Below are 15,183 nucleotides of genomic sequence, written 5' to 3' on the forward strand. Positions count from 1 at the left end.
ATTCATGCAAATGGACAGTTTGTTGCTGGTCATTCCCACATAGAATGCGTCACAGTGTAGGCAGGTCTGTTGGTAGATCACGTGGGTGCTTTCACACGTAGCTCTGCCTTTGATCGTGTACACCTTCCGGGTTACAGGACTGGAGTAGGTGGTGGTGGGAGGGTGCATGGGACAGGTTTTACACCGGGGGTGGTTACAAGGGTAGGAGCCAGAGGGTAGGGAAGGTGGTTTGGGGATTTCATAGGGATGAACTAAGAGGTTACGAAGGTTAGGTGGACGGCGGAAAGACATTCTTGGTGGAGTGGGGAGGATTTCATGAAGGATGGATCTCATTTCAGGGCAGGATTTGAGGAAGTCGTATCCCTGCTGGAGAGCCACATTCAGAATCTGATCCAGTCCCGGAAAGTATCCTGTCACAAGTGGGGCACTTTTGTGGTTCTTTCCGGGACTGGATCAGATTCTGAATGTCTGCTTGTGTCTGTATGTGTGGATGGATATGTGCGTGTGTGCGAGTGTATACCTGTCCTTTTTTCCCCCTAAGGTAAGTCTTTCCGCTCCCGGGATTGGAATGACTCCTTACCCTCTCCCTTAAAACCCACTTCCTTTCGTCTTCCCCTCTCCTTCCCTCTTTCCTGATGAGGCAACAGTTTGTTGCAAAAGCTTGAATTTTGTGTGTATGTTTGTGTTTGTTTGTGTGTCTATCGACCTGCCAGCGCTTTCGTTCGGTAAGTCACCTCATCTTTGTTTATATATATATATATATGTTCATTGTCATATAGGCTTACATAGTTTCAATTTGTTTGCTATGAAATTCGCAAAGTTATTTAAACAAGGCTCTCCATGACCAAGTGCATGCTGCAAGATTATGAAGATGTAACTTTCCATGTATAACTAATGCTAATAATCTGATTGTTTTTCCAGTTTTCAATTATGTGTACATAACTGAAATGTATTTTGTGTTATTCTTCCTTGTCACACTGACTAATAATTCACAGACAAGACACAAAACTTATGTGCATAAATTTCAAGAACTTACTTCAAGTAACCATCCATCAATTTCTTATTTGAAGAGTAATTTGAACAGTGTGGCATGTCAACTCCAGATAACCATGGGGCAGAACAACCCACATTTTCAGCAAGCTGCTTGTGACAGCACAATTCTTCACACTGTAATAAAGCATAATAATTTATTGTAATGAACTACTATTTCATTATCAATGAATGGATGAATATATTTTCTTTGTGAATTTTGGGAAGGACATTTTCCTTATCATATAGCACATATGACTCTGGTGTCCCACTCTGCAAACATTGTCCTGTGAACTCTGTTATGACTGCCTATTCTGAATTTATTACTAGTAGGATATTGTGTAGGTGAAAGCAATCCTGGAATTGACTCATATCCTGTATATACTTGTGTGCATTGACCCAGGATAATCATCATCAGCTGTTTTATATGCTGGATAAAGAACTGTTCTAGATCTCTTCATGCAAGTCTTCTATGATACTCCATGCTGCGTCTGCATGGTTGGTTGGTTGATTTGGAGAAAGGGGAGTGGGGGGGGGAAGCAAACAATAAAGTCGTTGGTCCCATCAGATTTGGGAAGGATGAGGAAGGAAGTCAGCCAAGCCCTTTTAAAGGAACCATCCCAGCATTTGCCTGAAGTGGTTTACAGAAATCACAGAAAATATAAACCTGGTTTGAACCATCATCCTTCCAAATGCAAATCCTGTGTGCTAACCACTGTGCCATCTCACTTGGTGCTTCTGCATGTTTTCTAATGTTATGTATCCACTAGGTCATATTCTCATTCTCTCACATCATGGGATCAAGCAAATGATTTACTTGGCCCCTCCTCTATATATTTACCTGGTTACATGCATAGGACACTTCAAATTCACTTTCATTGGAGCCATAATTATATTTTACACTCTAATCTGTTCTCTGGTCCATTTATTTGGTTCTTTTCCATGCCTGGTAATTCTAAAATATGTATGTCTCTATTGCCTGTTGAGAAATATTCAGCATTTTAATAGTTTTCACATTACCTGTCCATTTCCCACTGCTGCAAATAAAAACTAATAATACTTTAATGGGATTTAGGTTTACTTGATGCTTCATGGGATACCTTTCATAAGGAACTGTTGTGCACAGTGGCCTTAGACTATTAGGAAGGAGAGTCATGCAGGAATCAGTCATATTCCCATTAGTTTTTATTGCTCTTGCATATCTAGATTTTGGCTTCAGTCCATTTGAGTCTCATGACATAAACTGCAAGGAGTTTGTTGGATTGTATCTCCAATGCACTGAAGATGGCTATGTATAGCCAAAAGCTAGATATGCAAGAGTAATAAAAACTAATGGGATTGCGCCTGATTGCTCTGTGCCTCTCCTTCCTCATACTTCATGGTGTCACCTTTGTTGTTGATATATATCTGCACTGAAGGCTAACAACATAAAGTTTTCAGTAAAAAGGAGATGGCTCCAGTAGGTTCCATTACCAGATTTTTTTGTGTGTTCCCCCTCAATTGGGGGTCTGAAAACATTCTCTGTGCCACTGAGAATAGTTTTAGTGACATGGAACCTCTTTGCCTAATTATTGTTATAGGTAAGAATTCTTCACTATTCTGACATATTCTAATGGAAGCAGCAGCATTTGCAGATACATCCAAATAAAAGCAGTAGCATTTAAGCTACACATATATACCATACAGGTCAAATCAATTCCTTGATTCTCATGGGATCTGTAATACAGTTTTTGTTGAAAGTGAGCTTTCTCAACATTAATTAATCCTATATAAAATTTTCATTCATACTCATTGCTAAATTCCATAAATTTGGATTTGTCTTGCAAATGGCCCATACTGTTACATCCACTTTTACAGCCAACTTAAAACTTCACTGAGTACAGTACTTTGTACTTTTTTCTATATAGTTGGTGATAATAGTATTAAATACCTTGTACAGTACATAGAAGAGAGTGATACATATTCCATAAATTTGGATTTGTCTTGCAAATGGCCCATACTGTTACATCCACTTTTACAGCCAACTTAAAACTTCACTGAGTACAGTACTTTGTACTTTTTTCTATATAGTTGGTGATAATAGTATTAAATACCTTGTACAGTACATAGAAGAGAGTGATACATCCACAGCTTTTTATGTATCATGTGTCTGCTTCCTGGTAAAGTTGAAAACACAAAGCATTGTTCCAGTTTTGGGGAATAGTCTTCCTTTGCAAAAGTAATGTGATTTGGGGAAATTTATCCATCCACACTTAAATATTTTGAGACCACATGTGTGTCAGATGAATTATTAGTGGTGCAAAATCCAGAATTCTTTGCAGAAGCATATTTATTCGTCAGTGAAATTTGCAATAATAAGTTATCTGTCTTGCAATCTAACACTCCATTTTCAGAATCAATACTATGAATAAGAACAATTTAATTATATTAAATTTGTTTTCCTTTTTAATATTATTACCATGTACTGCCAAGCACTACAGAATATTCAGTTAATGTTAGGAACAATTTACATAAAGACCTTGTTCCAGAAAGATTTATATTACTGAAGAATGCTCATTTTCAGTAACATGTTGGCGTCTGTGAAAAGTTTATTTGTTAATAAAGTGGAGTTTAATGTGAGCCTAAATGATTGATTGAAGGTCAGTTCCTCCCATTCCTTTGATGAATTTCTTTACAAATTTAATTGGTGTATAGAAGATTTAGGGTTCAATCTTAGTTGTATCTAGGATTTTTAGTCTGCCTCATATCACATCTTTTACCCAAAACAATTATTTGTAAATGTGAAAGTTAAGAAGCTGCAATGTGATTTGTAATTGATGTTGAACTGTAGATTTTCATATAACTGATTGGGGAAGTCAGTTCAGAGGAAGACAAGGTTATACTACATCTAAAAGAACCACACATAAGAAAACCCTATGGAGTTTAAGCAAATCATTCGGTTGGTGTCAACTTTACTCTATTATTAATAGTATTGCATAATGTGAATAGTACAGTAAGGTAATGCTCATTTCTTGCCTGATGCTGGCTGAGATTTGCAAACGTAGGATGTGTCCCAATGAAGGCTGAGTAGGGCTGGCTAGGTAACAATATGAGATGCATTCCAAGGGAGAGTTTGATAGTACACAGACATGCACATAGTGGGCAAGTACTTGGATAGCTTGATGAGGAGAACTGTGGATAGACATATGAGGCCTGGAATTTCCTAGCTATTGTATGTAGAACACCAACCATGTCATTCCTGTTGCATGCAAGGAGCCCCAGTGGCAGTCCTTGTGTCAAGCTGCAAGCAAATCTAATTCTCAGTGTTCCAACAAAGTTGCAAAAATGCCAATTATATAAGCAAGGTTGTGTCAGTGAGAGCAATTGCTTGTCACTTAATATAATGCATGATGAAAAGTAAGGCAGCTATAAGAGTTTACATAAATTAATGATTACACAAAATACTTGTAAAAACTGCATGTAGATACAAATATTCACAATCACAAATGAGGTGACAGATAATGGATGTGTGTGTTAGGCATTACCTCTGACAACCTTATTTCAAGGCAAGAAAAACTTTTGATGTCACACCAGACTTTAATTAGATCTTATTATGCAAATGTGTGAGGACTTCAAATCTTCTGCATTTACACATTGCATGAATGCAGCATTATGTGCTGCCTCCCACTTTCTGTCTTCCTATATGTCAGCTGTTTAGGCTTAAGATGCTATGTACTTCATAGCTAAATAAGTACTTCTTTATTTTGGCCAATAATAAAGACATATGTCATTTGGATATAATGCAGCTCATGTAATTTATGAAAGCACATTCAAAAAAATCTCAAGAATTGCTTAATTTAATCAGCACATGTTTATTTACACGTGAAGTTTGATCAATACTATTAATGTAACTCTTCAGGCTTTCCCGGCGAGATTTTGACATGTGGAATAATAGGGTGCCAGAGTGACACAAACATCTAGCAGTAGACCTGATTATTCCACATGTCAATATTATTAATGTTTAAAGTACTAAGCATGTATATGTAAAATATGTATTTTTATTAATTAACAAGGAACAAGTGAACTTAAGATGAAGTGTGAGGTCAGAAATTGACCAATGAGGAGAGGCACTCCTTGCAACATGGTAGCTGTAAGTCACTGTTACTGTAAATTTGAGAGGGAGCCATTTTACTGTTGTTCAGTGGGAGTGTAGAAGCAGCCCAGATGTGCCTGATATAAAAATGGTACTAAGTCATTAGTCCCATTATTCTGCAGCAAGTTATGCTCACCTATTCGACAACTCTTCTAAAAAATAGACATGAAATACACCTTTTTTCTACTCCTTAAATGCATCTTTACTCCAGTGACCTACAACTAACTATTGCTAGAAGGGGAGAAAATTATTTTGCGTAATCTGTATAAGTCTATGGAAGTTTCACATTGGATTCACTTGCCTTTCATCTGTCCATAGTTTAGCTTGGTTTTCTGTTTAATGATCACTTATCACAATATCTGTCATTTTGGCACTTGTGTAATGATAGAAAGGAGGAACTATATTACAGTCTTTTGGAGAGAAGTAATTTCAAAAGATGAAATCCAATAGTTTATCCCTCTCTCTCAGCCATCTCTGTTTCACTGACAGTGTAGTCACTGATTGACCTTATAAATCATTTTAATCTATTTACTGACTTTACATTGACCACTTTTTGTAGTTGAATGATTAGCATCTCTGCCTTTGGTGCAGAAGGAGCTGGGCTTAACTCCCAGTACTTCCTCAGATTTTTTTCTGAGGTAGGGAGGTCTGGTAATGGACCCACTCACCCCTTGTGAGGTCAAATGAAGAGCTGTTTACTGAACTGGCAGTGGCATTAATAGGTTCAACTACTGGCAGTAACCACTGGAGGGCCTAGTGACATGCTGATCACGTGTCCCTTGGTCATAAATTATTCATCATACTGCCTTGTAGACAGTAGTCAGTCATTTGAAACAGGCCACATTTGTCAGTGGTGCTTACATATACCTCTTTACATAAGACCAAAACTTCTTAGAAGTTTACATCAGATTGACAGACAAAATTTTACTTTAAAATTCATTGAAAAATTCTTCCATTGATCTCCCTGTGTTCATTTTGGCATCATTTAGCTTTTTTTTATGGTAAGGCTTTGATCTGCTTCAATCTGTGATGAAGCTCTCTTTGCAAAGTAACATTTTGTGCATGGCTATTGAGCTGAGGAAGTTCTTTCCTCAGAATATTCTTTGGAGCATACATGCTTAAAGCATATTGTAAAATATTCTTGAATTTTATCCACTGCTACTTCACATCTTCATCACCAGAGATGAATGTTGATGTTAACTGCTCAGATAATCTGCAGTCTGATTCTTCTCACACTTGCCAAGGAAAAACATTTTCCTACCTTAGTGCCTCAAAGTTAATTATGCCACAATAGCCTTTTGTTCACTGGTTTTCTATTCTATGGTAGCTGAATCAAAGCGCTTGGGTCTATTGGTTACTAAGGGATCTAAGATGTTGTTTTCACTCATGAATTCCTTAACTAACTGCTGTAAGTAATTTTCAGAGAAGATGGAACAATCTCACACAAATCTCTATATGTAGCTCTTCTTTTAACCATATAAGTCTTCTTGTCTACTTCTTGAAGTTGAAATCTTCCACTATTATCACAGCATGATCAGGAAATTTAAATGTGATACCCTCAGAGTCTTCTCTGACTCTCGCTCCACAGCTCCTGAGGCTGTTGGTCTATATAGTGATGCATTCACTAACCATGTTTGACCTACCTTTGATGATTAAGTCCCAGCAGATTATATTACTCTCTAAATCTATAATAAGTTCACTAGATACTACTAATTCTTTACTACAATAAAGACACTGCCACTATTGGAATCTAGCCAAGTCTTGTGACTTATATTCCATTCAAAATCCATGAATTTTCTGTTGTTCACTTTTGGTTTCAACCAGTTTTTTTGTTTCTAGTACTTTGTGGCCATCATTCTTATTAATAAATGAAACTACATGTGCGGCCTTACTATGCATGTATATGTAGCCAATTTTTATGACATTAATTAAGGTTGTGTGCCACACATACTCTGCTACACTAATAACTGGTTCCTGTATGTAAAGTACACCTATCCTATTGAGGAGGACATGACAGTTTTCCTCCAAATAGCAGAGTTCAAGAAATCTACATCAGCAATCATCACACAATAATCTGAGCTCTACCACACAATGATCTGAGCTCTGGTTGAAACTCTCAACTGAGTTCTAAACCAGGGACCGCAATGAGTGAACTTTGCTTTTCTCCCTTTTGTGAGGCTCATTGTTTTACCTGATTCAGCCTGCCATCTGATGGTCTCTGGACATAGGTGGCAGATATCATCCATTATGACACATGGTACAATGTGTTGCCAGCTGCACCCAGCATTTTAATAGCTGCTGGCAGGTTTTCCTTCACATCTTGAATGAGACCCTGGGCAAACGTATCAAGTGCATGCTGGTCTTCCTTCCCAAGCTGCCAGCTGCTTACCTGTCTAATGCCGAAGTTCCCAAAGACCAGTACACTCATCCTCTGTGCTTGTCCAGATTTTGCAAGAACATTAGTCACAGGTCCAATAGTAAGACATTCTGGCTGACAAGCACTCATAGCCAAGAACAGCACCTAATATCCATTACTAAGATGCAAGGGAGCAGTTGTGGAGCCATTACACATAGTCACATTTTTCCCAATGATCTGCCAACCCATCAAAGCTCAAAAGTTTAGATCTGTCTCTAATTCCAAAGAAATGACGATTTTTCACCAAAATGTGGGAGGACTTGGTAATAAAGTAAATGACATTACTGTTCTGTTAGAGGAACCACAAGGAATAAAAGATACTATTATGTTTTAGTGAACATCATGTGAAAGATATTGAAAGGTTACAGCTAAGTGGTTACTGTCAGGCAGCGCATTACTCAAGAACCATCATGGAAAAAGGTGGAGTGGTAATTTATGTAAAAAACAACATATCTTACAATGCATTAGATTTAAAGAGCCATTGTATAGAGCAACAAATTGAAGTATGTGGTGTTGAGATTACTGTAAATGACTTCACGGCTGTAGTGTTAGCACTGTATAGATCTCCCTCAGGGAATTTGAATGTATTTCTTAAGCACCTAGATTCTTTATTATCCATACTGCACTCAAAGTCCAAGAACTTGATAATTACTGGTGACTTTAATGTTGATTTCCTAAATGAGAGCAATAGTAAAGCTGATTTAGTACATTTAATGGAGTCTTATAATCTGATGCCAATAGTAGATTTCCCAACTAGGGTTACTGTTAACAGTAAAAGTCTGATAGATAATATATTTATAGATAAGTCTACATGGAATGAGATCACTGTACATCCAATCCTTGGCCTTTCTGACCATGGTGGTCAATTGCTTAGGCTCAATTACATCAGTGTGTGCAACAGTTCTGAGCATTCTTGGAAATCTTTTAGGATAATAAATGAACAGGGCCTTAAAAAATTCAATGATGGCCTAAAAGAGATAGACTGGAGCCGAGTTTATAGGGAAACAGATGTAAACAAAAAGTACAATTCATTCATAAATGAATTCATGTCTGTATTTGAGTCCATCTTTCCCAAAAAAGTAGTTAGAAATAGTCATATAGGCAATGCCAAGAAGTCTTGGATCACTACAGGGATAACAACATCTTGTAGAACAAAGAGGATGTTATACAGTTCTCTCAGGACTTGTAATGATCCAAAGAAACGACAACACTACAAACTTTACCGTAGCATTCTCAAGAAGGTTATAAATAAATCTAAAAGTATGTGCATAAAATCAGAAATTGAAAGCTCAGAAAATAAAATTAAAACTATATAAAACAGGGGACAGTATCATAAAGAAACCTGAGTTGGTTGCAGAAATATTTAATAACCACTTTTTGAGAGCAGCAGAGAAGACAGGCTGTAATGGTTCCATGGAAGAATCATTGTCCCTCCTACAGAAAGCTATTAGCAACAGAATCTCACAGTTATCCTTATCTCCAGTTACTGTAAGTGAAGTCATAAGAGTAATTAGATCATTAAAAAATAAAAATTCTGCTGGTGTGGACAATATTTCTAGTAAAATACTGAAACACTGTTATAAATTTGTAGTCCCGTCTTATGCAACATATACAATGCATCCCTACAAGATGGGATTGTCCCTGGCAGACTTAAGTTGGCTGTAGTGATTCCTCTCTTTAAAAAAGGGGATAAAAGCATTGTTACAAACTATCGCCCAATATCCCTATTAACTACCTTCTCAAAAATTCTAGAAAAACTCATGCACAGGAGGATTGTAGACCATCTCAACTTCCACAGTATCTTAAGCAAAAATCAGTTTGGTTTTCGTGCCGGTCTTTGTACTGAACAGGCAATATTCTCTTTCAGCAACCAAGTTTTGGAAGCCATTAACAAAAAAATGTCTCCAGTGGGTATTTTTTGTGATCTTACAAAAGCCTTTGACTGTGTAAACCACCAAATTCTTTGGAAAAAGGCAGAATACTATGGTTTAGGTGGTACTGTTGGCTTGTGGCTACAATCATATCTACAGGATTGGAAGCAGACTGTAATGCTAAATGGCTCTTCTGGAGAACCTGCCTCGTCTGAATGGGGCACGATAACGTGTGGTGTGCCTCAAGGCTCCGTTTTGGGCCCACTGCTTTTCCTCAACTTTATTAATGATCTTCCTCCTTGTTCTGAGACAAACAGCAAATTTACCCTGTTTGCCGATGATACCACAATTCTAATTGACGATTTGATTGATCATGATCTTGAAAAAACTATAAATAGTGTTTTTAATGACATCTTAAATTGGTTCTCCTCAAATGGTCTCTCACTCAATGCAGATAAAACTCATTATATGAGGTTCCATACATCACAAAGTAATCCCGATGAAATTGACATAAAATGTAGAGATCAACCAATACAGAAAGTTGAAGACACAAAATTCCTGGGTGCTTACACAGACAGTAAATGTAATTGGTCAGTTCACATTCTTCATCTATGTAAAAAACTTAGCTCGGCAACATTTGCATTACGGGTAATTTCTTCAGTGGCTGAAGTTGACACCATTAAGGTTGCCTACTTTGGCTACTTCCACTCATTGATGTCATATGCTATCATATTCTGGGGGAACCAACCACTTGCAAAAAAAGTTTTCACCATCCAAAAAAAAGCAATCAGAATAATGTGTGGGGTCCATCAAAGACACTCTTGCAGGCACTTGTTTCGGAAGATAGGTATCCTAACAACTGCCTCACAGTATATTTTTTCCTTGCTGACCTTTGTGTGCAAAAATTATTCCATCTACCAAGACAACAGTAAATTCCATGGTTATAACATCAGAAACAAAAACAATCTACATTTAGAAATGAAACGTCTCATTCTGGTACAAAAAGGAGTTTACTACTCCAGCATTAAGCTGTTCAATGCTCTACCACTACATATCAAATGTGTTCATACAGAACTGCCAAAATTTAAACGAGTTCTCAAAGATTACCTGACAGAGAAATCTTATTATACTGTGGATGAATACCTGAAAGAAAATGTATACCATCACTAAACGTATTGTGTCTAGAAGTAGCTCAATTGATTTTATTGTGCATTTGGGCATTAGCACACTTTTTGTAACAACAGATTGGCTGTACATGTATTTACTCTTGTAGGCCTAATATCTGATTTAACTTTGTGCTCTTATCTTTAACCTTTATTTGAAACTCCTTTTTCTGTCAAATGGTTGTTATGCTATCTAGCTGACATTGTATCTGTTACTGTATTTATAGTATGTCTTACTTAAACTATGTACAATTTGCCATTAAATTGCCCCTGTATTTATTGTAAGTTTAAATTGAAACCTGTACAATTTGACACGTTCCATATCCTTGTGATTGACTCACTAACTGGATCTACGGAACAAGAAATAAATAAATAAATAAATAAATCACTCATCCTCAGATGGGAACAAACTGGATAGGTCAGGTCCCTCAGAGGATACAGAGATATCAGAATGTTTAGAGGCACCAGAGGTGACATAGCTTTTGCCACAGATGCTTCAGAATCACTACAACCCAGGAAGTCACCTGAGGCCTGTTGCAAATTTCTCTTGAACCTGAACCCAACAAATACATTCTTTATTTGACTTCCACTGTACAGAACTATACAGGGTGTACTATAATTCAGTTGCCATAAACTTGTTTGGTGCATTAATAATAAGCAAATGAAAATACAAATTTATTATCAACATGGTGATATACACAGAAATAAATGGACCCACAAAAAATGCTCAGAGTGGTTTCTGTGCTGTTACAAGATAACAGTGCCTCTTTTCAATACCAAATTTACAAATTTTGTCAGAAATCTTCCAGGACTATAGATTTTCAACTCTGATCAGATTCTTTCCTTCAAATGCTCAATATTATGAACTTGATGGAATAGATGACCTTTTTTAGTATATCCCAGACTGAAAAATCTGTGGGTGCTATATCTGGGGGATATGGAGATATTTCAGTAGTGCCCCATCTGCCAATCCATTCATTAAAGTTCTCAGTTATAAGCCTCTCACAATAACTTTGTATAATGCGGGAATATTCCATCTTATTGCCATACCAAGTTTTCCTTAACCAACTGCAGTGCCATACCAACTTTTCCTTAACCAACTGCAGATGTTCAAAAAGTGGACTATTTCCCTTCTAACAACACTTCTTGAAGTATGTTTGCGTAATTTACAAAATTGACAGTACTGTTAAAAAAAAAGAAGGCCTGATTAGTCCACCTTTGAAAAAATGAAATGAGCGTATGGCATCGTTGGCCGGGAGGCCCCTATTCAGGGAAGTTCAGCCACCAACTGCAAGTCTTATTTCACTCGATGCTATATTGGGCAGCTTGCATGCCAGTGATGAGGATGAAATGATGATGAGGACAGATGATGGGAACAACACAACAGCCAGTCCCCAAGTGGAGAAAATCTCAACCCATCCAGGAATCGAACCCGGGCCCGCTTGCATGGGAGTCGAGCACGTTACCACCCAGCTAAGCAGGCAGACTCTAACTTTGAAAATCCCTGCCCATAAATTCATGACAGGATAGTTAAACTCTGTCTCCATCACTACAAGGGAATTTGTAGAACCGTGATGTATACAGTTTTATCTGTTCACTCTGCCATTCAGTTTAAAAATCACTCCAAAGAATGCTTTTGTAAAACATGGGACCAGTTTCCTATCAGATTGTGTACAACTTGCAGAACTCTACATACGTGTCCAGATCATCTTCATACAGGCCTTAAAGTAAATTAGTCTTATACAGTTTCAATTTCAGCTTTTTCTGAATCCTTAATATGCTTCTTCTCGCTATTCTGTACTACTTAGCCGCTTCTCTTGACGATTCAGTTGGTGACTTCACAAGACATTATGTGACAACATTAAAATTCTCTTCTGTAGTAACAGACTTTGGTGTATCTTAACGAGGAAGGTCTGCTACCGAACTAGTCTCTTCAAATCTAAAATTTAATTTGCAAATACCTTCTTGACATTTAGAAGTTGGATATTTAGAAAATATCCCACAAACTAATCACAATCAACACTGTGATTATGGTCATATTTTCATCATGGTTGCTAAACAATCAACTTTCTCTCTATTGTGTCTCAGACAACACAAACATAATAATCTCAAATTGCTAGCATCAGATGATTTATAGATGCCACACACTAGTCAAATTGATAATGACTATCACTATGCTAAGCAAAAGGAAGTCTTAAGGACTGCTAGTGATGATTGACACCCTGTATAATAACATGAAACTGAAGACTAACTGAAGAGACCATTGCAATAAGAGACAAAACTACACAACTGTGGCATTGCAAGCAGTTGGTGCAAAGCAACATTGGTCAAATATGTACTATAGAGTGTGGTGTTGCTTTGTTTCTGTCATTTGTGTCTTAATTTTTACTTGTTATGTGTTTTTCCCACAAAATTTGATAACATTAGTTTCCATTCATTTGCAGGTTGGTTGTTGTACTCTGTGAGAAGGGAAATATAAAATGATACATAGAGCAGGGGCAACAACTATGATAAACTTTGAATTTGTCTGTCATCAACAGTATTCATTAAATATTGCTGCTGCAGGAAATGGAAATTCTAATTGTTCAAAAAAATCACAGTTAATAAAATTACACTCTCATGTAAAACATAATCCAGCTCTCTCAAAAACCATCATTATCTGTTTGAAACTGTTCCGTAAGAACCTCTTCTGACTTTGAAGATTGTAACAAGAAGTATATCACTTGGTAAAAATAATCTTCAAATTTCAATAAATTAATACATGACTTTCCGTTAAAATATGATTCAATGTGAATTATCACCACCAACTCTCACTAAACAAACTTTTATTCTCTTTGAAGTTAAGCTGACAAGCTCTCAATAACATGACATTGGTAACTGACTCTGATCCTATTAACATGAAGTTACAAAAATTATCGTAAGAGTCTCACTGAAAAAAATGGAGCAATATGTGATCATTACTCTGAGGGACAATAGTGCATTATGACATACGACCAGATATTTGACATCATTTTTCATCTCTCAAGGTTTCACACTTTCTCTCCATAGTTAGCCTTTACACAAAAAAAGAAAAATACATTTTCTTTAGTCAATAACATAAATATAATTCAAAACATTATAAAAACTTGAGTAAATGTGTCAAATGTAATTTAGGTCAGCGATTTGGTGGTGGTGAGAAACAAATGTCACAAATAAATTTGTGGCACCACTTCTCCCCATCATCAGCTGATCAATATGTGAATGTCAAACTGTTTCTTTAAAACATTTAACTGGAATAGTCAACATTCATTATCACTCAATACAGTTGAACAAGGAGCTAATTTTGATCCTCACTCTAAATTTTATAGTTTCAAAATTCTTAACAATAATAGTTTCAGTTATTTACATTTTTCTTTAATTGTCCTTAGCTTCATTACATAAATCTTACCATCATGTGTCTCACACAATTTCTTTTCAGTCATCCGGTTGGTCAAATTACTCATTTTTGTATCAACTTATTACTGTCTAACTTCTATTTTGAATATTGTGTGTCAATTAGTTTTCATGTTCAGTTGCTTATATGGTTAATAATTCCATAATTTTTTCAGTTTGTAATAATAATTACTGAGAAATGCAAACTCATTGTTACTTTCCAGTATTCCTTTTAATAATATTCATTCATTTGTAATCACAATTAACTTTTGTTGACATTCTATGAAGAACTTAACTAGTACTGTATTTATTCCTAATGGGTACTTTGCTCTTCTGACCATTGAATGTCAGTAGTTCTTAAATATTATTCCACAAGGTGACAATTAAGTACAACTATATGCGACTCCTCCCTTCTATAAAATGGATAAAATGGTTCACAACTGTGAGATTGCCCTCTTCTTCCCTGCATTGCCCTCACAAAAATAAACAAGCTCCTAGGGTATGTTTACTTCACAAAATACATCCTCTATGGGCCCCAGCCAGTGGAAGATACAGAAAAGCCTCAAGGAGGGGGCGCTAAAGATGTCTTCAGCTACCTTTACTTTTACCATAATAAAAAATAATCGAATCACATGAAAAGTTTAAGAAAGTTTTATTTAAACTGATTATACACATACACAAGACAATGCCATCTTATGATGTAAAAAAGTTACAATTTTGGTTCTCTTCCTTAAATTGTGAATTTATGCACCTATTCTTCCTGGCAAATTGGTTAATTACTTCATCAATAGGACACTCAATGTCAGGGTGAGTGTTCAACAGAACTAAGCCATTAAGTCAATCTTCCTTTATTGGCTACCTCAGCCACGTCTTCGTAAGCCGCAATGTTGAAAAACTTATTTCTACTGTAGCAATAGATGCAGGTAGACAAGCAAATATTTTGTACAGTGTGTGCAAAATAGAATAGTCAGATCTAGGACAAACAGACAATGCTTGCATAACAGAATCATGATCATTCAGGGCATTTATTCTCATTTGTTTGTATTGAAGAATCTCTCCCATTAGTCTCTTTTTAATCACAAGGAGTGATTCTTCTCCAAAGAACAGTAGTTCAGTTAAGCACCAATTCAATTCATGTGCCAGATCATTACTGTCATGTTT

The 15,183-nt window shown here is 36.5% G+C and overlaps 1 protein-coding gene across 1 annotated transcript in view; it reads right to left on the reverse strand.

Moving 5' to 3' along the window:
* LOC124789512 overlaps window positions 1-15,183 on the reverse strand; it is a 218,228-nt gene that overhangs the window by 19,486 nt on the left and 183,559 nt on the right. Inside the window, exon 6 of the mRNA XM_047256898.1 lies at window positions 1,037-1,167. Within this exon, the coding sequence (XP_047112854.1) occupies window positions 1,037-1,167 (131 nt within the window). The remainder of the gene's footprint in view (window positions 1-1,036; window positions 1,168-15,183) is intronic.

Source organism: Schistocerca piceifrons, chromosome 3 (genome assembly GCF_021461385.2).
Source record: "Schistocerca piceifrons isolate TAMUIC-IGC-003096 chromosome 3, iqSchPice1.1, whole genome shotgun sequence".
Lineage (NCBI taxonomy): Eukaryota > Metazoa > Arthropoda > Insecta > Orthoptera > Acrididae > Schistocerca > Schistocerca piceifrons.